The sequence below is a fragment of the Pelodiscus sinensis genome, chromosome 13 (assembly GCF_052426305.1).
Source record: "Pelodiscus sinensis isolate ZL-2025 chromosome 13, ASM5242630v1, whole genome shotgun sequence".
NCBI classification, from domain to species: domain Eukaryota; kingdom Metazoa; phylum Chordata; order Testudines; family Trionychidae; genus Pelodiscus; species Pelodiscus sinensis.
The window spans coordinates 26,706,826-26,729,638 of NC_143064.1; the positions used below are offsets into that span (position 1 = coordinate 26,706,826).

At 45.8% G+C, this 22,813-nt stretch overlaps 1 protein-coding gene across 1 annotated transcript in view; it reads left to right on the forward strand.

Moving 5' to 3' along the window:
• MSN (moesin) overlaps positions 1-9,882 on the forward strand; it is a 92,028-nt gene extending 82,146 nt beyond the window's left edge. The window contains exons 9-13 of the mRNA XM_075940828.2: positions 390-520; positions 1,133-1,293; positions 1,780-1,872; positions 2,731-2,964; positions 6,548-9,882. Of these exons, the coding sequence (XP_075796943.1) occupies positions 390-520; positions 1,133-1,293; positions 1,780-1,872; positions 2,731-2,964; positions 6,548-6,712 (784 nt within the window). The 3' untranslated portion in view covers positions 6,713-9,882. The remainder of the gene's footprint in view (positions 1-389; positions 521-1,132; positions 1,294-1,779; positions 1,873-2,730; positions 2,965-6,547) is intronic.
• Positions 9,883-22,813: the final 12,931 nt, after the last annotated feature.

Here is a 22,813-nt window from a genome sequence, read left to right on the forward strand (position 1 = left end):
GGACTCCTTTGATCTGAAATGGTTGGAAGTGTTCTATTCACATCAATACCATGATTCTGAATATTAGTTCTAATGAATTTGGATAGCCCAAATAGATCATGTAAACAGGGCAGTAATTAAATCTGTGTAATTTCTACAAATGAGAACCTGAGTTCACTGATGTTGTTGCTGGTGTCAGTCCCAGGACTGGAAAGAGCTCTGTGTAAGCAACACAGCTTGTCTCCAACAGAAGTTGGTCCAATTGAAAACATTACCTCACCTATCTTGCCTTTCAAGTTCACTAAATCAATGCTGCTTGCATATTCATAGGTCTTTTATTATAAAGTATTGATGTCTTTGAATTGTGGTTTAAATTTAACTGCTGTACTATCACTTTTTCCCCAAATCAGAGCTCTGTTGGAGAATGAGAAGAAAAAGAGGGAACTGGCAGAAAAGGAGAAAGAGAAGATTGAGCGTGAGAAGGAAGAGCTGATGGAACGACTCAAGCAAATTGAGGAGCAAACCAAGAAAGCTCAACTAGGTATTAGGAAGTGTGCATTGGGAGAGACTGGGATAGTCTGGTTCTACAGGGCCTTAATTTAAAAAAAAAATCCACAATTATACCAGCAACCATCTTACTTTCTTGAGCTACATAATCGCATTGCTCTGGTTCAACTAGTGCTGGTGGAAAGACTTTCCATGGTACTCCATGGGGGAGTTACAATAGACTTTACTATCCTTCCTGTCCTTTTCCTGAACTTCTAGCCTCCTTGTGTGGTGGTAAATGTGGTGTTGCTGAAGCAAATGGCTGTGTATGTTTGTTTCTTGGAATTAAAAAAAAAAAGGCAGCAGTTTGAGTTGTCTGGTGCTTTTACACAGGCAAGTGGTTCTGACTAATAAGTAGATGGTATTTGAAGCTAGTTAAAATACTGCTGTAATTTGGGTAGGACAGTGGAAAGCCAGGCTGTCTAAGCTGTGTATTCCTAATGATCTTGTACTTTATTACCCATTTCCCTATGTTGGCAGTGTAAGGAAAGGGCATGTCTGTTGTGGGGAGGGAAGCTTGCTTTCCTCACTTTTTAATTAAAAAAAAAAGAGTGGGCTTGGAGGATCAGAAAGATCATCTTGGCCTCATACTTCATTCTAATTTTAGAATTGGAAGAACAGACTCGCAGGGCATTGGAACTAGAGCAGGAAAGGAAACGAGCCCAGGAAGAGGCAGAGAAGCTGGCTAAGGAACGCCGAGAGGCAGAGGAGGCAAAGGAAGCCCTGCTGAAAGCATCCCATGATCAGCAAAAGACTCAGGAGCAGCTGGTAAGTAGCTTTCCTGAAAGCTTGTAGTGGGGGGAGTAATTTTACTGGTGTTGTAGACTGCTGGCCTCAAAACTGGATGAAGAATGTAGCAGTGTCATAAGGGATCTTAAAAACCTCTTGGAAAAATGCTGGTGTTTACTGTGCTCTCCATTTGAGCTGCCTTTTGCATGTAGTGACTGGAGAATAGCTTCCAGTGAAGTCATGTATGTGCTAACTAGTTGAGCTGTGTACTGAGAACAACTTCATGGCCTTGTTTTTAAAACTCATAGAATTAAGGGAAGACCAACTATGAAGCAGACAAGTTAACTAACAATGTATCCACAAGTTGCTTAAGGCATCTATGCTTTGCATCTCTGGAAATCTGGCAAAAATCTTCCCCTTTAGGTTCTGGTCCTATTATTTTTTAAGTGAAATAGAACTTCCAGGTTCTTCGGGTCTAATATCAGGAGAAACAAAACACCAAATTGCTTCCTATTTCTTCTACAGTCAGCTGAGATGTCAGAACTCACAAGCAGAATCTCACAGCTGGAAGTTGCCAGGCAGAAGAAAGAGAGCGAAGCCATGGAGTGGCAACAGAAGGTATCAGTGGCGCCTAAATACAAAAAGCAAAGTGTCAGGCTTCTTACTGTGGACTGGTCTGATGCTCTGTCAACCTCAATTGTTTAATCATGTGACCCAAACCTCAAGTCCATTAGCATGCGGCAAACTCTGCCGCATCCTGTTACCCCTCCTTTCTGCTGAAAAGCTGAATTACCTCCAGTTACCAAGCTACCAGATATTTCCTAGTTCACTTTGATCAGTTTTTGGTCCAAAAAGTGGCAGGAGCGACTTTAAACAAGTAAAATTCAGTTGTGCGCACAGTTCTGAATTGATTCAGTTTTCCTAAACTAATGCTTTTGAACAATTTAAGAATAAGCAGAACATATTCCCTCTGCAACTTTAAACGGACAGACGCGGGAACTATCCTGTGGGAAGGCTTCCAAAAGATGGGCATGCTTATACCTCTATTCATGCCTAATTTACGTACAGACAGAGGGTGCTTAAAGTATGAGTGTGCACAGTGCAGAACTTGCATAACCTGAAGCTGTATCTGATCGCAGTTGTGTTCATTTTAGGCACACACCCAACTCACCAGTACGTGTGTGTACACAACTGCCTAGATTGTCCAAATAGCCAGTCTAAGTTGTCTCTGGTCACTGAAAATAGGATATGACTGGGTTGATTAGATTTGTCCATAACCTAGCTCACTACTGTGTGGGGATGCCTGGATAGCCTATGAATTCTCTTTAAAATGCTTGATACCCAATGGGCTTTTTATGGACATCCAGGAAAAGCATCTGGATTCAGATGCATCCCTTTCCTGGGTCCCTTGGATTTAGGGAAGCCTTTAAATGGGTCTCTTTCCCCTTAACCCACTGAGGGAATGTTTGTCTGCAGGCTCAGACAGTGCAGGAGGACCTAGAAAAGACCAAAGAGGAACTGAAGATGGCCATGAGCACCCCTCACGTCACCGAACCTATGCAGTCTGAGAACGAGCAGGACGATGAACAGGATGAGAACGCTGCTGAGGCCAGTGCTGAGCTGAGGGCAGATGCCACCATCAAGGACCGCAGCGAGGAGGATCGCACTACTGAGGCGGAGAAGAATGAACGGGTTCAGAAACACTTGAAGGTAATGCAGGGATGGGGTGGGGGGAGCTGCTTCTGGGCTGCTGTTTCCCTTCTCCCAGCCATGCTCATAGCTGCAGTGGGGATTAGATGCTTCTACTGAGCAGTAGGGCGCCACAGCCTCATTCTTCCAATACATAGCAAGATGTTGGGGGAGAAGCTTGCCCCTCCCCCACCCACTCCTATCCGATACCATTCAAATCTCTTGCTAATTAAAAGTGCTTCCCTTTGCCAAGAAAAACATGTGTCCCATGTACTCTGCCCACTTGAGTCTTGCTGACTGTCTGACAGCTGTTCAGCACTTGTCTGGATCAGGCTGGAAGACGTAGTCCATTTCTTGTCAAGCCAATGTCCATGCCAGTTAGCTGCCCCGTTGGCTGGCTTTGCTCAGTGGCACTGTGCACCCCTGGCTGTGGCATCTCAAAGGCAGGTTTGGAGGGCATTGTTGAAAACAGCATGAGGAAAGCCAGCCTTGCTTTAAGAATGGCCATACTGGGTCAGACCAAAGATCCATCTATCCTGGTATCCTGTCTTCTGACAGTGGGCAATGCCAGGTGCCACTGGAGGGAATGACCAGAAAAGGTAATCATCAAGTCTTCCCTCCCCTGTGGCCCATTCTCTGCTTCTGGCAAACAGAAGCTAGGGCCACCATTCCTGCCCATGCTGACTAATAGTCATTGATGGACCGATCCTCCATGAATTTATCTACTACTTTTTTGAATATTGTCTTTGAAGCCTAGTCTTCACAGCATCCTCTGGCAAGGAGTTCTGCAGGTTGAATGAACATAATGTTGTGAAATACTTCCTTTTGTTTGTTGTTAAACTTGCTATCTCTACTTCATTTGGTGACCGCTTCTTCTCCCCCCGCCCCGTTCTTGTTATGGGAAGGTGTAAATAACTTTTTCTACACCAGTCATGATTTTATAGACTTCTATCCTGTATCCCTCCTTTTCTAAGATGAAAAGTCCCAATTTTATTATTCTCTCCTTATATGGGAGCTATTTCAAACCCCCTAATAACTTTTGTTGCTCCTTTTCTGAATTCTTTCCAATGCCAACATATTTTTTTAAATGAGGTAACCACATCTGCACACTGTATTCAAGGAGTTGGCATACCATGGATTTATATAGAGGCTATAAAATATTCTCTATCCCTTTTGTAATTATTCCTAACATTTTGGGTGTTTTTTGTTTTGTTTTTGTTTTTTTGATGGCTGCTGCACATTGAGTGGATGTTTTCAGAGAACTATCCACAATGACTCCAAGATCTCTTGAGTGGCAATAGCTAATTTAGTCCCCATAATTTTGTACGTACAGTTGGGATTGTTTTCTAGTATGCATTAGTCTGCATTTAACATCAAAATTCATCTGCCATTTTGTTGCCTAGTCACCTAGCTTTTCAGTCTGCTTTGGACTTAACTATCTTGAGCTGTTTTATATCATCTTCAAATGTTGCCACCTCTCTGTTTAGCTCTCTCTCCTGATCACTTGTGAATACAGGCAGTCCCCGGGTTACATGGATCCGACTTACATCGGATCCCTACTTACAAACGGGGTGTGGCAACCCCGCACTAGCTGCTTCCCCCCAGCAAACCAGGGAGACGTGAAGCTAGTGGCCCCTCGCGCCTCCCCCCCCCCCCCCCCCCCACTCGCAGACCAAGGAGACGCGGAGCGGCTTTTCTCAGCAGACACCTCAGCTTGAGAATAAAGGACTGAGGGAAGTGATTTGTGGGACAATAAAACTGAGCTCTGGAGAAATGTTTGGCTAGAGTTTCCCCTACAATATGTACCAGTTCCAACTTGCATACAAATTCAACTTAAGAACAAACCTACAGTCCCTATCTTGTACGTAACCCGGGGACTGCCTGTATGTTGAATAGAATTGGTCCCACTTCAGACCTCTGTGGGACACCACTAGTTAACTCTCTCTAGTCTGAAAACTGACCATTTATTCCTACCCATTGTTTCCTATCTCTTAACCAGTTATCAATCTGAGAGGACATTCCCTCTTATCCTATGACCGCTTACTTAGCTTATGAGCCTTTGGTGAGGGACCTTGTGGCTTTCTGGAAATCTAAGTACGCTATATCCACTGGATTCCCCCTTCAAAGAATTCTAGTAGATTAGTGAGGGCATGATTTCCCTTTACAGAAACCATATTGATTTTCCCCAACAAACTATGTTCATCTATGTGTCTGAGAATTCTGCTCTTTGCTAGAATTTCAACTAATGTGCCCAATACTGAAGTTAAGCTTACCAGCCTATGTAATTAAGATCCACTCTAGACCCCTTTTTTGAAAATTGGTGTCACATTCACTATCTTCTAGTCACCTGGTACAGAAGATGATTTGAAGGCTAGGTTACAAATCAGTTAGTAGTTGGGAAATTTCACATTTGAGTTTTCAGAACTCTTGGGTGAATGCCATCTGATCCTGGTGATTTGTTCCTGATGACTTGTTACTGTTTCATTTATCAATTTGTTCCAAAACCTCCTCAAATGACACCTAAATCTCCAATTCCTTAGATGTCACCTGTGCTGTACCTACACTGGGGCTATATCTAGACTGCAAGCTTCTTTGGGGAAAGAAGCTTTTCTGGAAGAGATCTTCAGAAATACTTTTTTCCAAAAGAGAACATCTACGCTGCAAAAGCACAACAAAAAGTGATGTGCTTTTTTGCAAGATAGCATCCACATTTATTGGATGCTATCTCTCATGTCAGTTGTGATTTCTGTGGACAGAGTGGCCATTAGGGCACCTGTACTTTTTCCTGGAGGCCTCTTTTGAAAAAACTCTCTTCCATGTCCACATGTGCCTTTTTCTGAAAGCTTTTTTGGAAAAAGACTTCTTCCTCGTGAAAGGAGGTTTACCATAGTCAGAAAAACCCCTCAGTTCTTCCTATTTATTGTTGAAAGACTGTAATAGCAGTGTGGACCTACGTGTAGTTTTTCCAGAAACTCTGCAGTGTAGATATACCCTGAGCTTCTGTCTACTGGATGATCATTCACTGGCACTAAACTAACACAGTGGTCTGTGTCCAGCTCTGCCACTGCACCTGTGACTCTTTCACTGTCTGCAGTTGAGTGCAGATCAGGGCAGAAAAAATAGTGCATGGTGCTGTGGTGATGCTAGCAAAGTGGCTAGAATCTGCAGTGCCTTGCTAGTGGCAGGGGGTTTGCGATTTTGTTTGCTATTTTGTTCACTAGTTAAGTATCTTTAATCTTGCCATTTTCTTCCTTTTCCCACCTCTGCACACTTGTGGGGAAAAATCCCCCTGCTGTCTACATATTTTGGAACCAGAATTTTTTATCTCTCCTAGATAACATTATGCCTAGCTTTAGTCCAGCTGTCCTCATAGACAAGACAAACCTAGGTTTGTGTGCAAAGTGTGATGTCTTCACACTTCCTGCCCTGGCTGTATTGAGGGATGAGAAAATACCCACATTGTAGGCACAGGGTTTTCCATCGTTAATGATAGCGATAATTTTTCACAGGAAATAAGGCCCACTTGACCTCTTGCTGATCCTACAGCTCAGGGGTGCTGCATGTGCTGGCTTGTAACCTTATTTCTGCCTTTCTCTTTTGATAGGCTCTTACCTCGGAGCTGGCAAATGCCCGGGATGAAACTAAGAAGACAGCCAATGACATGATCCATGCTGAGAACATGCGACAGGGCCGTGACAAGTACAAGACCCTCCGCCAGATCCGGCAGGGCAATACTAAGCAGCGCATTGATGAGTTTGAGTCCATGTAAACTCTTCCTGCATCTGCTGTCCCTGCACTCTCCCTCTTCCCCATCCTCTCCCATCATTCACGTGTAATCATGCTGCGCTGGAACCACTACAGAAGAGTGACCATGGTCTTTATTTATCAAGTTTCATTCAGTCTCTGCAGTTCAGCAGTGGAGGAACAAAATATCCATGTCATGAGGGGTGGAGACTCCAAATCTGAAATTTTGTTTTTTGCCTAACTGGGTAAAATCACAATTGCACATGGCTTTGTACTGTTTTACTGAAACAACTGCATTGCTCCCTGGGTCCACTTGGAGGAGATGCAGCCAGATACTTCCACTGAGTTACATATGGTAAAATTCAGCAGTCTGACACATTTGCCTTACAACAGTAGTTCAGTATTAGAATTGAGTAGCGAGGGGCTAGATTGCTGCTTTGTGCAAGGCTTTCACTTTAATTGAATTGGCAGGTGGGGTGTAGAGAAGGTTTGAGTGAAGTGGGGTTGGAAATGAAGTTTAGAATGTTTATTTCTGAAAGACCAAAGCTGCTTCTGCTCCCTGAATTTGAGCAAGCCAAACATATCCTGTGAACTGTCAGTGTTAAGACTTCTTGAAGGTCTATCAGACTTTTTTTTTAATATGAAACTGTCTCCCATTCCAGAGTCCTTTGGAGTGATCTGGACACTTCCATTATAACAACTTGTTTTGGAGCAGTGGACTTAGTAAGGAGAGGGGTTCCTCCTTCACAGTAATTCTTGTACATTGCCATTTGCACAACAAATGGCAGGCAGCAGTGGAGACACTGTTGCTGGAGGGGCTTTAACTTCAAGTAGTGACCTGCAATTAGAAATCTAAAGGAATAGGCAGGGTGAGGGATGGGGTGGGTGGGGGGAGTTTAAAAATTAAGTAGTTCTAACCAAATGTAAACACAGCCACCAAAAATGACTTTTTTTTGCATTTATTCCTCTCATGCAGGTAACTTCCAGAAAAGGCCTTTTTTAAACATAAAGCATTGGTGCCTTATGACTTATGCACAGATACATACTGTAGTGTACAGTTTGAATAAGGTGTTGTCTTAGTTTGTGTTTTTTATTTAGTTTAAATTAGAGGAATGACCAGCAGCTGGGAACCAAAAATAATCAGTGACCTAAAGGCTTTTCACTTCACATCTGGTTCATCTGTTACAGTTTAAACTCCTCTCTCCTTTCCTGCCATTTCTTTGGGTTGGGAAGATACCTGACCTGTGGTCTATCTTACATGGAATCCTCTTCCTGTTATCTTAATTATTAATTGATAGGAATGAAGTTGTGTTCCTCACTCAAACCTCTCTCCTTCCCTTGGAATGATGTCCTTTATCTGACCTTGAGAACACACATGTTGCTTTTACAGGTTCTCTAGTTTCTGTCCCTGGTGATGTGACTTTCAGTCCTGAGCTTGCTGTCACTGATGTACAGTTCAAGTCCATTTGCATAACTGGACTTGGTTATGCATTCCTGACCTTGTTAGAGAGGTTTCAGTGTAGCAGTTGGCAGGAAATAACCATGTATGTTCAGGGTTGACTTGGATAAGGCCTTGGTTGTTTGTAGAAGAAAATAAAGGAAAATGCATCAGTTTTAGAGTCCTTTAAAATCTGAATCCATCTAAATGAACTCCTCCAGTTCTTCCCAGCTTAACTTAGCTGGTTGTTACTTAAATTTGCAGCCTTCAGGCAGGCTGGTGGTATGTTCTTGCTTAATGTGTTTAAAAATCTATGCAATTCTTTCAGCCCTGTGGAAGCTCACCACCCCCTTTCTCATCCATGTAGTATGGGCAGGATAAGGAAAACATCTGACCTTGTTAGAGCTACTCAAAACTCCTTCTACTAAGGCAAAGTAGAAGTGGTACAATGGAACGTTCCAACTCTGGTGGGGAGAGAAGACTCTCAAAGTCAGTGTTAATACAAGCCTGCAGTATTTCTCCAGAAATCCCTTGTACTTCTTGAGACCACCTCCTCTGTAGAAGTGACTTTAGAGAAGTAATATCTGTCTCTTTGCATGTAAATGCTGTCCAAATGTACCCCTGTTGGTGGCAAACTTAATGTAGATCCTTCCAAAGTCCCAGTAAATGCATTTTGAAGCACTTTGTCTTCAGACACGATGTGCCTTTAGGAGGGGAGGAAGAAGGAAACTTTCAATCAACCCAAAAAAAGCCCCTCACAAAACATCCCAGTGTTTGAAAGTTACAAATAAGACTGCAGTTAAACTTGTCAGAACGTATTTACATATTCCTTTACGGAAGAGTTATTGGCACTGATTCTATTTGAATCTCATTACTGGGAGAACAAACAACAATAAACTTCACTTCTGGTGCTCTAAAGCTGGTTTTCTGCAGTTCTGTGTCTAAAAAAAGTTTTATTGCATCTTCAGCAGTTTCCTAATGAGAAGATGCACAGTGCCTGAAGTATGCTTGTTCAAATAATAAACCAGTAAACCTCTTTCTGTTGTGATGGGTCACAGAACACTGCTGAGCTCCTGTTACGTTGGGTTTTTTGGTCACATTCTAATGGTCTAAAATAGGAATAGAACAATTTGTGCCAGTTAGGTGGACTAACTCCTTGTGTAGTTGTTTCAGCTGTACCCTTTCCTACCAGTATTATATATTCCAGTGGTATCTAATGATATTTGATTTCAGTCTTTCTAGCTATGCACAATTAGAAAATATTAGTCCTGGGAGGAGGAGATGTTTATAGTCCCCCCCCCCCCCCCCACACCTTTTGAAAATGTATACTGTATTGTAAAGAGATGATATTTTGCAAGGAAATTTAATGTAAGAAGCTTTCAGTATTATGGTGAGATTTCTAAACACATTTTTTGTTACAATACATTGAGTTCATTTTTATTCTCTCCCCCTTTCTCCCAATTTGTTTACTACTTGGATATATAGTATCCTCTTCAGGGGGATTATCCTCCCAGGGGGTTATCCTATCAAGTGTTTGCCTGGCTTTGTTTTTTGTTGCTGTAAATTATGTCTACACATTTTTGACACAACTTTTTATTTGGTTATATTAAAACAGCAGTCCCTGTGAGCTAACTCATGGGGCTCATGTGGCTAACCACATAAAGAACCTTGGTATCAAGACACTTACCTTTAGAGGAATTTGTTGAAGTCCATTTCCTGTTTTTCCTTCAGTGCCAATAAAGTTTAGAGAAATTAAATCCTTGGTGTATCTAGATTGCTGTGGCTTCTGTTTCAAGTCCCTTCCCCTTTCCTGGTGTTCCATCACTTCCCCGCCATGATCACCTGCAGCACATTCTGTTCTCCTGGAATTCAACCTCTCTGCACTAAAATGCTGTAGCTCATTCTTGATGTATGCAAATAGAGGCTAGGATGGAACCCACCAAAACTCTTGACTTAAGCTAGGATGGGAAGTCAGGTCTTCAGAGATGGAAATAAGGACCATACAATGTGGGACTGTTTTTAACACCTTCAACTGATTGTGGTCCAGTCCCCACCCTCGCTCTGAAACTTCTTCCACTCTAGGGAAGAACCTAAAATGACTAGAATCAGTTTAAATTTTTCACTAAATTTGTTTCTAGTGTGGGGATATAGCTGCTGCTTAAATGTTTTTGTTAGTAAGTCACAAGAGGGCAGCATAGATTAGTCTGGGTTTTTTTGTAGCAAAATTTGCTATCTGCTGATGTTCCCCTGTAGCAGGATTTGAAAAGTTGGATCTCCCCCTTCTTCCCTCCCCTCACCTACAGTTGCTCATTTCTTCTACCCCACACATTTTTGGAAGTTATTTTTAGGTTTTTAAGGATGTGGAAATACGGAAAAAAGTGTGAGGGCTTTTTCTCTTAGATGAATGTGGGCAGTTTGAGTTTGCATTCCAAGAGGTGATTAATAAGTGGGAAGAGACAATGATAATCTATGGGATTTGGATGTTACTACAGGTTGAACCTCCCGAAGCTGGGGCTCTCTGGTCCAGCAACATCCATGGTCCACCACAGGTGTTGCTGGACCTGGAGAACTTACGGTCTGCGGAATCCTGGATGGCCCAGCAACAGCTGGGCAGGGGAACTCCAGTGGCAGTGGGGCCACGTGTCCAGAGAACCCCTGGCACTGGGGCTGGCAGGGGCCAGAGAACCCCCAAACGCCCTTGCAGCAGGGCTGGGATGGCCAGGTAGTCTTGACCAGGAAACCCCCAGCAGCAGGCCCATGCAGTGGCCTGAGCGCTCCCTCTGGGGACTCTGGTGGCAAGGCCAGGGGCAGCTGAGGAGTCTGCCTCAGCATAGGAGTCCCTGGTGACAGTATAGCTGGCTTGGCAGCCATGGCTAAAGAACCCTAGGAAACCCCCAGCAACAGCAGAGGTAGCACGGTTCGTGGCAACCAGGTGACCCCTGGGAACCGCCAGAGGCAGTGAGGCTGGTGGTGGCCAAGTAGCCCCAGCTAGGAATGCTGAGGGACAGTGGGGACTGGTGGCTGCTGGGCAGCCCTAGCTGGGAACCCCTGGGAACTGAGTCTTGGGAGCCCAGGAGATACGAGCTGGCAGCAGGGCAGCTACTAGAGAAGCATTGACCTCCCCACATCCAGCAAACTCCCTGGTCTGGGTTCGCTCCAGGCCTGAGAGTGCCAGACCAGGATGATCCAGCCTGTTGACTAACTTTCTGCACAACAAAGTTACCTCAAGTCTCCCCAGCTACAAAATCAGGATAACAATCCTTATTTTTGTTTTGAGATGTATGGGTGAACAATCAAACATAGAGTTCACTGTTGCATTTCTGCTGTACTCAAGGAATTGGTCATGGCAATTTTGGGGATCAGTGACATTTCATATCCCTCATGGTGGATTGCAGGCTTGGCTCTAGAACAGCCCTTTTCCTCTATGGCAGAATTGGATGACAAAGGCTCATAATAGGTGGGGCTGCCAACTTAGAATGGAATTCTTCTATATTCAGTTTTCTAGAAGTGCTCCTAATTTACAGCTAGCCTATTGGAGTCAGTTAAGACACACTCAAGACACCAGCATAGCCTGGCCAGTTATCTTCATTATTTCTTAGTGATTTTTTTTTTTAAGTGCTTTGCCCACAGTGGTAGTAATAAATACTACTTACTGTCCAACCAAACATACCGCAGTATGGTTGCAGGAACAACACAACAATGATTTTTTTGTGAACAAGTACCAAATCTTTAATAAACATCTGGATTAAGGCTGAATGGAGCACAATGGGTAAGAGGCAACCTTGTACCGTACCAGGTCAAGTGTAGTTGATTAGATATGAGCATCAGCACAAGTGTAGGATTTAAGAATGGGGATGGGGGATGAATGTACTTTAACATGTCAGCTTTGATACTCCACTCACACCAGTGTCAGTAACTCCACTGACGTCTCTGTACTTACACAATGCATTATGAGTCATGAATCGCTTATCTTCACTGGGGACTAACTTACCGAAGTGAGAACTTTCACTGCCTTGGAATGGGAAACTAACCTTGAATTGTTGCTTGACTGCAAGCAATTCTGTAGTTCCATCCCCATATTACGCATGGCCCTATTCAACTATCTGCAAGTTCTACCCATTGGGAGAAAAGACTCCTACAAGCAGGTGTAGAGGAGTTGGTACTAGAGTTAAGGCTGCAAAACTGCTTTCATGACAACATCATGTTTTCACATTCTAACACACAACTAGGGCTTGTATAGTCTGTTTTGTAGCTCTTTGAAGTGTCAAAGCTTAACATCCCCTCCCCATCCCAATCCATTTCTGAATTACAGATGGGATTGGATCTTTCTCGAGTAATTAAATTGTGCTTCTTAAATACTTATAGCAACATTAAATTTTCCAAGGGTAGTCTTTAATCATAATCCTTAACATTATATGCAGGGCTTTACTGTGGCACAGCACTGTATGATCATGGAACAAATGCTCTTTGCTCTGCTTGAAACAGGAACGAAGGGGAATTTTCTTCTCCTTTCCATTCCTCACTCTACCACTATAGAAAGAGGTGACAAAATGTAACTGACAAAGCACTGCACTATATTAATTTTTGTTGTTTGCTTTTTGCCTTCTAGGTTGTAAATCTCTGGGGGCTTGGACTGAGTTCAGAACAATGGGACCCCAGTCCTACTTAAGGCTTTTGAGTGCTACTATAATGCATAAATGTGATCTGAAATGTCCGTATACCTCCAAAATGTAGCATTCTGTGCTGCAAGCTAAGAGCTAGCTGATAAGGATGGTTATTGTGGGCTGTCTGAAAAGGTTTCCTATAGAGTTATGCATCATGTATTATATCTATGGTGACCATATTTTCTGAGCCAAAATTAGGGACACATTAGCCATGTGTCTGCCCCAAGAAGTCCCACCTCTGGAGGTAGTACTCCCAGGGTCAAGATGGACATGTGATCAGAAGTAAAGGGTGTCATGTGACCCCCTCAAAACTCCTTCTACTGTCCTACCAATAGGGATGGGATTGGCCCCCACATAGGCTCCTCCTTCAACTATCCTGTAATTGCATTAACCCAATTTGCATTGCATTAACATAGGGGGAGAAGCTGGGGGAAATGTTCCCTCTAAGTTTTTCTTCCCATCAGCAGAGTGAATTTTGTCTTGTGCACCACTATTGAATTCATGTGTGCTTGTTTGGATGTGTGCCACTGTAGCACCCAAGTTGTTAATAAATATTTTATAAACCTCTCCCTTTTCCCTCTGCTGCCATGTCTCCCACTGTACTCTTGCCCCATCTGTTTCCCTGGTGCCTGTCCCCTTCCACCTCTCATCCTCCTCTGCTGTCCTGGCTCCTGCCCTTCTCACTCCCTCAGCCCTTTGGGGACCTGCTCCCCTCCCCTGCACCAGCCCTTCTCTTCCCCCTGTCTCCACGCCTCCTCCTAGCTCCACTCTGATCTGTAGTTTCCCCTGTAGTTTCCCCTCTCCTCACATCTCCCTCTACCCACTTGCCCTGCCTTTCTCCTCTCTCCTCTGGTGCCTGTACCTCCCCTCCAGTGTCTGCCCTTCTGCTTCTGCTTCACCCCCACAATACCGCTAGCACCTGCACCTTCCCTTACCCCTGCACCTTCCTGGTGCCTCCCCGTTTCCTGACTACCCTTGCCCTCTTTCTCCGTGGTGCCCGTGCCCACACCACCCTTTGCCCCGCTTCTCACGCTCTTATTAACATCAGCAGAACTGACTTAAATGGGGCCTATGTATTGTGAAGCTAATAGCATATATATTTGCATGTATATGCAACCACTTAAGTTGCAGCCCTTGGCATGTGCTGTGAGTATCATTGTGGCCCCTGGGACTTCCAAAGTTGAATAGCCCTGGTGTAAAGAGTTTGATCTCACCCATTGTACAGTGCAGACTTACTCTACTGCTCTCTCTTAGGCTTTGTTCCTCAATTAGGGTTGCCAGATGGTTTCAATCAAAATACTGAACACCCCTCCCCCCAAAAAATGGGGAAAAAATTCTGTTGAGGGGAGGGGGAAAAGAGGGGGCCAAAGTTGTTGAGCAAAAAAAGAACCCCAAGAGTTGAGCAAAAAAAAAGTGGGCTCAGGTGCCAACTATACATGTTCAGTATTTTTACCTCCTGGCTGGGAAAAAAACTGAAAATACTGGACATTTTAGGTGTCTGGTATCTTCTGAATTCTTTTTTTACTGGACAGGAGGCGAAAATACCGGACTATCTGGGTCAATACCAGACACTTGGCAACCTTATATTGCCAGTTTAAACAAGGCTTCTGTGGCTCACAGGTGCTTAAACCCCTCCCTCTCAGGGCACAAGCTTTGCCCTGCAAGTACTAGTGTAAGCTGTGCTTGATGGGAAGGAGCAGGGGAGCAGAACCCTGGGCAGGGTGTGTGGGGGCGGAGGGGCACCCTGGTTCTGCTCCTGGAAGGGGTGGGGCCTCAGGCTGAATAGGGTGGGGCTGCAATTTAAAGGGCTCAGGGTAGTGTCAACCTGAGCCCTTTTGAATCACTGGGCCTCAGGGCACTTGCTCCTTTTGCCCTTCTCCCTCCCCCACTCCTACTTGTAAGGAGTGAAAGATTTTTGTCTGCTGCTGACAGTGTTTATGCTGCCTGGTTTTTAGTGACATGGCTGTGTCGACACAGCACTGTCACTAAGTCGGCACGTGTGTATATTTTTTGTCTGCACTTCTGCCAGCAGAAATGTACCCCCAATGGGCAGGTTTTGCTTTGTTAGCAGGAGAGCTCTCCTACCAACAAAGCAGCATTCACATGTGCACTTACCCTGGCAAAGCCTTGTCATTCAGTGTGTGTGTGTGTGTGTGTGTGTGTGTGTGTGTGTGTAAAGCACCCATGAATGACACAAGTTTTGTTGAGTAAGTGTAGACACAGCCTTAGTCCCTCTGCACTGTCACGAGGTGACCTCTCCAAATTGCTGTCTGCCAGTCCTCTGTATGCTGACTTCACATGTGAACTATAATCTGTTTCCTTCCTTTCCAAGAAAATCTCAGTTTAAGCTCTTCTGCAGGATGCACACAGGACGTGGGGGCTCCCCTCCTAGACGTCTCTCTAGTGCAGCTGTAGTTAAAGCTGAGGGGGTAGTTTCTCCCTGGAGGTGTGTGTTAGCTCCAGCTTAGGAGCAGCTCAAGGCCAAGGCCATGGTTTCCTGATGTGATGTTAAAGATCCTCACAGAACTTGAGGCATCTGAATGAGTGATCTCAGGCAGGTGGCTAATTATGAGGGTGAGTCTGTAGCAGCAGAGGCATTGGAAGGTCAGTGAGTAAGCAAGGAATGAGTGGAGGGGAGAAATGACAAAGGGGAGGAAGAAAGGGAGAAGTGGAGGAATTAAGGAGAACTTGGAGAAGGCAGGGGGAGGGAGTGGGGAAACAGAGCTCCAGGAACAGGGAAAAAGGAGGAATGTAAAGTTCTCTCTCCCAGTACCTAGACCTATTGGCACAGTTCCTGGTCCCAAGAGCAAGCTGGAAAATTACAAATCCCCATCATTCCTTCTGCCTCCAACTCTGTAGCTCTAAGGAAAACAAATCAGGGTTGCATTGACATAGAGATTGAACAGGACAGCAGGGGGCTTGGAATAGATTGAGCTGGAGTCAGCAGGTTCCAGCAAAGGCCATTTGTATCCCACGTGCAGTGGCATTGCCCTCTTCACTCATGCCAGCAGAATCCTTGAGTGACTGAAGAGCATTTGCTGCTGTAAGCAAGAGACTTCTTGCACCACTGGCGAGACCTTCACCCAGATGCTTTTGAAGGTGGTTGGGTGACAGTGATTTGTCACACAGGGCAGAATACCAGTGCTGCCCCCTTTTGCATCATCATAAATCATTGGTTGGTGTCTCTTCACTAGTGTTGGAAAAGTGTCCTGCTTCCCCTTTGTTGGGGACCATTTCTCGGGACATCTCACAACACTTGAGAAATCAGTGAAGCTGATAAAAGCTATTCCCATTTTGCAAGTGGGGAAACTGATGCATAGACAGGCTGGCTGTGGAAAGCAAAAGGGGGGCAGCAATGCAAAAGGCAGTGGCTAGAGCCCCGGGCCTTTTAAATTGCTGCCAGAATGCCAAGGCACATGCTCCTGGCAACTCTGAGGGCTGCCAGAGAGAGGTGTGGTGCTCTCCGGGCGGTGCTGAGGGCTACTTACGCCCAGCCCCCTTCTCTCACCCAGGGGCCACCCCTTCCAGGAGTGTGGAGCAGAGACCTCTCCTGCCTTGCCCTGGGGCCAGGCGAGGCTATGCATAGAGTTTAATGGCTCTGAGTTGCTGACCACTTGCAGTGCTAGGTCTATAGAAGAGCTGAGGACCTACAATTCCCACATATCAGGCCATACACAACCAAGATACTGCACCTCCAAGAAGTCTGTTCTAACTGCTGTATCACATTATTTTCATTTGCTCTATTGAAGGTGTTAAATTTTGTTTAATCAACTAGTAGATGGATTTTCCATCGATTAGCTGGGGAGCTGCAGTGGAGTTAGCTCCCAGGGCTGGCAGCTAATCCTGCTGCAACTCTGCCTTTTAAATGTATGAAGTGCCTGCTGGCTCTTAATACATTAAAAAGGCTACAGTGCAGCGAGGGGGATCCGGTATGAGCTGGGCCAGAGGATTCCTGGTTCGTGCTGGTCCCACCTGCTGCACTTCTGATTTTTAAATGTATTAAGAGCCAGCATTTAAAAAGCAGAGGTTCAGCATCTGGGACTGAGTGTGAGCTGGGAATCAGATGTTTCCCACCTCGCGCCCGGTCCCTGCTATCCCCCAGTCTCCCCTGTCCCCCATGGAGATGGTGCTGGGGAAAACCGACATTTAAATTGGCTCTCCCCAGCACCGGCTCGTGCTCCACCCCCTTGACTCTGACAGAGGCAGCAAAAGAGAGGGAGCAACAAGTTGAGGGACTAGTTGCTTATATCCCTATGCTATATTTAACTTGCTCAGCATGGAGCAGACTTGTGTGTTTGGAGCTGGGTGATCATGGGTAGTACACGGATGATTCAGGCTGCAATAGTGCAATATTTTCCTGTGATACAAATAGTCAGAATGGGACAGGGGAACTAAGTGGTTTTAATCTGGAGTTAGAGATGGTGAATTTGACTCTAAGCCTGTGGACACGGGAGCCTCTTACATGTGCTCTGTCACTGGGTTTGTATGCATGAGGAAGGCTGGGCTGAGATGTGACAGGTGCTCTGGTTTTACTACATCAGTCACAAGTGAAGACCAAACTCTTCTCCCCCACCTTTCCCCATCTACTACCCCTGAGCATGTGTCTTTCTCTACTCTGATGGGATGTGTGCTACTGATCCTCTTCTGCTAAAGATAACAGGGGGGCTTATGTGTAGCTTCCTCCTTATCAGTACCTGGGGTATTGAGTTGCCAACATCCTTTTGAAATGAAGCCACACTTAACCAACATAACATTCATGGTGCTTTACCAATATTAGCTAATTCACCCTCACGGTCTTCTGGCAAGCGTTACCTCCCAGATGAGTAAACTGAGGCTAAAGCAGAGAATTAACTACCAGGGCTCTGTCTGAAGGCCTGTGGCAAGCCTGTGCGGGGAGCTTCCAGATCTGGGGTAACAGGCTCTGGCTCACGTTACCACTCTAAAAACTGTTGTGTAAATTGCATCTCAGGGGACTCCGAGCCCAAGCCTGAGCTGGAACACCTACAGCATGGCAGCATGAACCTGTGTCTGTTGACCTGAACTTGGAGGTTTGCTGCTGAAAGCAATGCAGACATACTCAACCATAGAAACCTAGGGCTGGAAGAGACCTCGGGAGGTCACTGAGTCCAACCCCCTGCCCAAAACAGGACCCACCCCAACTAAATCATCCCAGCCAGGGCTTTGTCAATCCAGGACTTAAAAACCTCTGGAGATGGAGATTCCACCACTTCCCTAGGTAACCTATTCCAGTGCTTCACCACCTTCCTGGTGAAATAGTTTTTCCTAATATCCAACCTAGACCTCTCCCACTGTAACTGGAGACCATTGGTCATTGTTCTGCCATCCAGCACTACTGAGAACAGCCTCTCTGCATCCTCTTGGGAACCTCCCTTCAGGAAGTTGAAGGCTGCTATCAAATCTCCCCTCACTCTTCTCTTCTGCAGACTAAATAAGCCCAAATCCCTCAGCCTCTCCTTGTAGATCATGTGCTCCAGCCTTCTAATCATTTCGGTTGCCCTCCACTGGACCCTCTCAATGCAGCCACACCCTTTCTGGGTGGGGGTGCGGGGGGGCAGAGCTGGACACAGTACTCCAGATATGGCTAAAAAAGCTGGAACGAGAACTCAGCAGCTCCTGGCTCCCAGCTCAGCCCACCGGCTCTATCTAGTAAGGTATTATTTCAGAATCCCTTATTGCTTGCTGAGCCTTCAGGGCACAGAACACCTGCTCTCTTCCCCTCAGCAAAACAAAATGGTGGAATTCAGCTCTCACACCCAGTCTCTTCCCCCTGTGACTCAGCTGTAGATAACAAAGGATCCAGTTCTATGCGATTGAGACCACTGTCTTCAATTCTGTCGCCCTGCCAACGGATCTATCCATACGCAGATCTCCTTTTAATATTTACAAGCCATTAATTACTCTTAGCACAATTACAAGACTGGGCAGGGATACAGTATTAGGATTTTAGCTTCTAATAGTTGAAAAGGGAGACAATTTTTTTTATAATCTCTGTCATTCCCTCCCCCTAAGCCTAGTTCCAAGACATAAATATGAACATATTTGCAATTGCAGGGGCGTGCCTGGGATGCTGCACATGGAATTAAATTCAACAAGAATCCTGGTTTTGAGAGAGTATAGGCCTGATCTGAGGCATACCAGCAGTAGCAGAGGGTATGTCTAGACTACATGACTCCATCGATGGAGCCATGTAAACTAGTTTACCCAACATAGTCAATGAAGCGGGGATTTAAATAATCCCCCCCTTAATTAAAATAAAAATGGCTGCCGCACTGTGCTGACAATCAGCTGATCCTGCACAGTGTGGCAGTCTAGACGCGGTTCGGTTGATAAGGGAAGTCTTTGTCGACCGCTCCCTTATGCCTTGTGAAATGAATTTACAGGAGCGGTCGACAAAGGTTTCCCTTGTCGACCTATCCACGTCTAGACTGCTGCGCTGTGCCAGATCAGCTGATTGTTGGCACAGCACGGCGGCCAGTTTTATTTTAATTAAACAGGGATTATTTAAATCTCGGCTTCAGTGACTATGTTGGGTAAACTAGTTTACCTGGCTCCATCGATGGAGTCATGTAGTCTAGACATACCCAGAGTGCCCACAGCCAGCAGCATGTGTTTCTACTGGTGGTGCACATCTGTGCATGCCTTGGTGCACATAAAATTTATTCTGCACATGTATGGAAAAATTTAGGGGGAACACTGCATACCAGCCTTGGCAGAGTCTCTTGGCAGCACTAGGTTTAATGCTCTGTGATAGATTTGTGTTTGCAGGAAGCACCCTGTGCCTAAAGAGAGCATAGCTAGTGTTTGGGTTGGCACTGTGCTCTTTCTTGCCTCTTACAGATGAAGTGTAAGTGTGAGCACTGCAACAGAACCAGTGAACAAGCCCATAGAAGGCATGGAATTGCCCCAGACTGTTGTAATAGTGGTCAAAGTACCTGGGTTTGGTATCCAGGAAGTGCTGCTGAGTTGGGCTTCCGGTCGAGAGCTGCTGCAATGCCATTAAGTAATTTCTTGTCAGTTCAGCCTTCAGTTGATTGCACTTTGATTACTCCCCACTCTTCATTTTGCTGTCATCTGCCTCACCTTGCCACCTTTCCCAAATGCTTGTGGTACAGTCCCTAAGTTGGACAGACTGGTCCCTTGCCCTTGCTTGAGGAATCTAAAGTAGTCAGGATTTATTGCAGGTTGGGGGGAAGGAGGGAAATGACCCTCCTTCTTCCAGCATGTACTGAGGCAGTGTGAGTGCTGCATCCATTCTGCACCACAGGGCTGCAGCAGCAGAACATGACACTGTTCTTGGGAAGTAATGGGGGGAGGGATCAGTGGGAAACTCGTTTCCCTCTCATCTCTTGCCTACACAGCAAAGCAAAGGCTAGGGGTTATCAAGGTCTCCAATTGGGCAAGATGGGGCACTAACCGCTTGACAGCCAGAGAGAGGCTCTTGGCATCATTGATACATGCAGGGCATTTTATGGCTTTTACCCCAGCTCTCTGGTTGTCTCGTAGGTTTAGGGAATGAGCACTCAGCAGCTTGGAGAACACTGCATTTTATTTCTAGAATTGGTCTGAGTGTTGAAGATGGAGATGTCCACAAACCACCTCCCTTATACTATACTCAGAGGTTGAAAATTAGGGGATGCTCTGCTGTCCACTGAGCCCTGATACTCTCTCTCTCCAAGCCTGGGCAATGGTTTAGCTGCAGGGAAGTTGCTCCCCACACACTAGTTCCACAGCCCCTGAAGTGCTCTCTTGAGGGATGAAGCTATCCCTTGTCGATGCCATTGACCTGCCACTCGCTGCACTGTTGCAGATTTCTTGTTAGTGAAGGAGGTCAGTGTTAAGCAAACATGACAGTGTCCTTGCAGGAGAGCTGCTGCTCATACGTCTTGCGTATCTCTCAGTTCAAGGTTTGCTGGGGAGATAAGCTGCTCAGCTGTTTGTTTGTTTGGATGTGCTCTTGGGTCCTTTTCCCGTATTGTTCATGGTGAATCCAGTTCTCATATAACTCAGGAATGAGGTGGCAGAGGGGACAAAATAGAGAGGGACCAAGCTCCTGAGATGCACCTACAAACCCAGGCTCAGGAGCAGAGAGGATTAGAGGCAGGGCCATAGCAAGGGCAGGGCGCTGGCTCTGGGCACATCATAATTAGGGCACAGACGCAATAAGTAAAAATAATAAGCTGCACAAGTAAAGAGCGTGACGTGTGCTAACCTAAGGGGGGGGGTGCATAATTAATATTTTGCCCCAGGTGCAAAAATACCTAATTACAGCTCTGATTGGAGGAGTCTTCAATAACCATGTGCTGTGTTGGCTAAAGTGAGCGGTGGGCCTGAGCCACAAAGTTTGGTTTTGGATCTAAACTTTCTCAGCCTTTGTGAAATTCAGTCCCAATGTTTTAGTTCAGCCTGTGATAGAGCTCAAACCAGCTCTTACATGTTGATCTGGGGCTGAATTTCCTCCACATTTTATTAGGGAGCTCAGATGAGGGATTTAGTTTTGACACCCATCTCCAGTTAGAAGGTTCCACTACCACAGAATGGTCACTGTGTGAATGAGGGAGAGCTGGAGAAGAGGCCTGTCTGAACATGGGAGGAGGTTGATATGGGTGGTTTTCCTGCCCTGTTACACGAATCATTTAAAATGGAGATTTTACTGTAGGAGCCAGTGCTACATTGACCAAGAGTGGGATTCTGTGGAATGGTGAGAGATCCTAGCAATAGAAGCCTTTTCCATCTCCAAAGTATATGCATGTACAGATTAAAACCCAAGTATACTGGGCAGGGCCTGTCTCAGGGTTTATTTCCTTCCTTAATATCTACCCTGCGGAGCATGGGACATACAGCAATTGCCTCAGAGGGGGAGGCACAGACATCTGGACTGAAAGGAGGATAATATTTGTTAGCTTAAAACAATTATTAATACTTCACACTCCTCCCCCCATAGTGGGAAAACACACTGGTGTAAGGCCAGGTGAACCTTCTTGTAGGTAGCAAAGTAAAGCCACATTTGTTCTGTCAGAGCTACTGGGGCACAGCTACATGGCTGCAGTGCCACACCGGAGGTGGTTTCTACAGTGACTGCAGGGCTGAATTTCCTGTTGCTGTAGTTAAGTCACAAGCAGCAGTAACTAGATTGCTAGAAGAGTTTGTTTTTTCTTTAGGCAGCCTAACCTTCAGGGTAGACAAGTCTAGTCAATAATGTGTCTCAGCCGGTGTGTTTTTCATACCAGTGAATGCTACAGCTAGGTTGAGCTAACCAGGCCCAAATGCATGCATGGGGAGAGCTGGGGGTGGGGTACTGCAGAGGTCTAGCTGCTTGCTGAACAGCAGCTACTGAACTTCACCCATGGCCTCTTTGCTTGGGAGAGCGTGTCTGTCGTTCAATGCCCACCCTTTAAGATAACATGAAAGGCAGTGTGTGAACCCACTCTTCAGGGAGACTAGCCCCCTGCCAGCAAGAGCTCTGAACATGCCCTAAACCTCACAATAGCTGGAGGAGCTCCAGTCAAGCACCAGATGCACCAGCCTGCCTGCTCTGGGCTGCTGGCTGACTCGCCACAGCCGTGTTGGCTTTCTCTAGAACTGGGCTGCTGGCCAGCCCTCCTCAGCTGCACCATCTGTTCCAGCCTCTGGGCTACCACCTGGCTGCCTGTAGCTGCTTGCCAGCTGGAAGCACTGGCTGGTTAAGTCCGAAGTTCCAGGCCACCAGCCCGAGCTGAGTCCCTTCTGGCTTTGGGGAGACAGGAGGACCAAGGGTGGGGCGTTTGGGCAGATTGTGAGCAGGCCCACATTGTAGGTTTAGGCCTCCCCTGGCCTATTATACCTGTTGCCATGGGCGATATGGTGTTGCACTTCTGAGCAGTGTCCCCATTGTGGCAAGGCATTCTAATTTGCTGTATATTGTACAGAGAATGCTTATCAGTTTAGGACTAATCGCTGACTTGCCACGTCCCCCTCGTAAATTTTGCAGGAAAGAGCCTGATTCCTCTTCCACTCGTACTGGTTT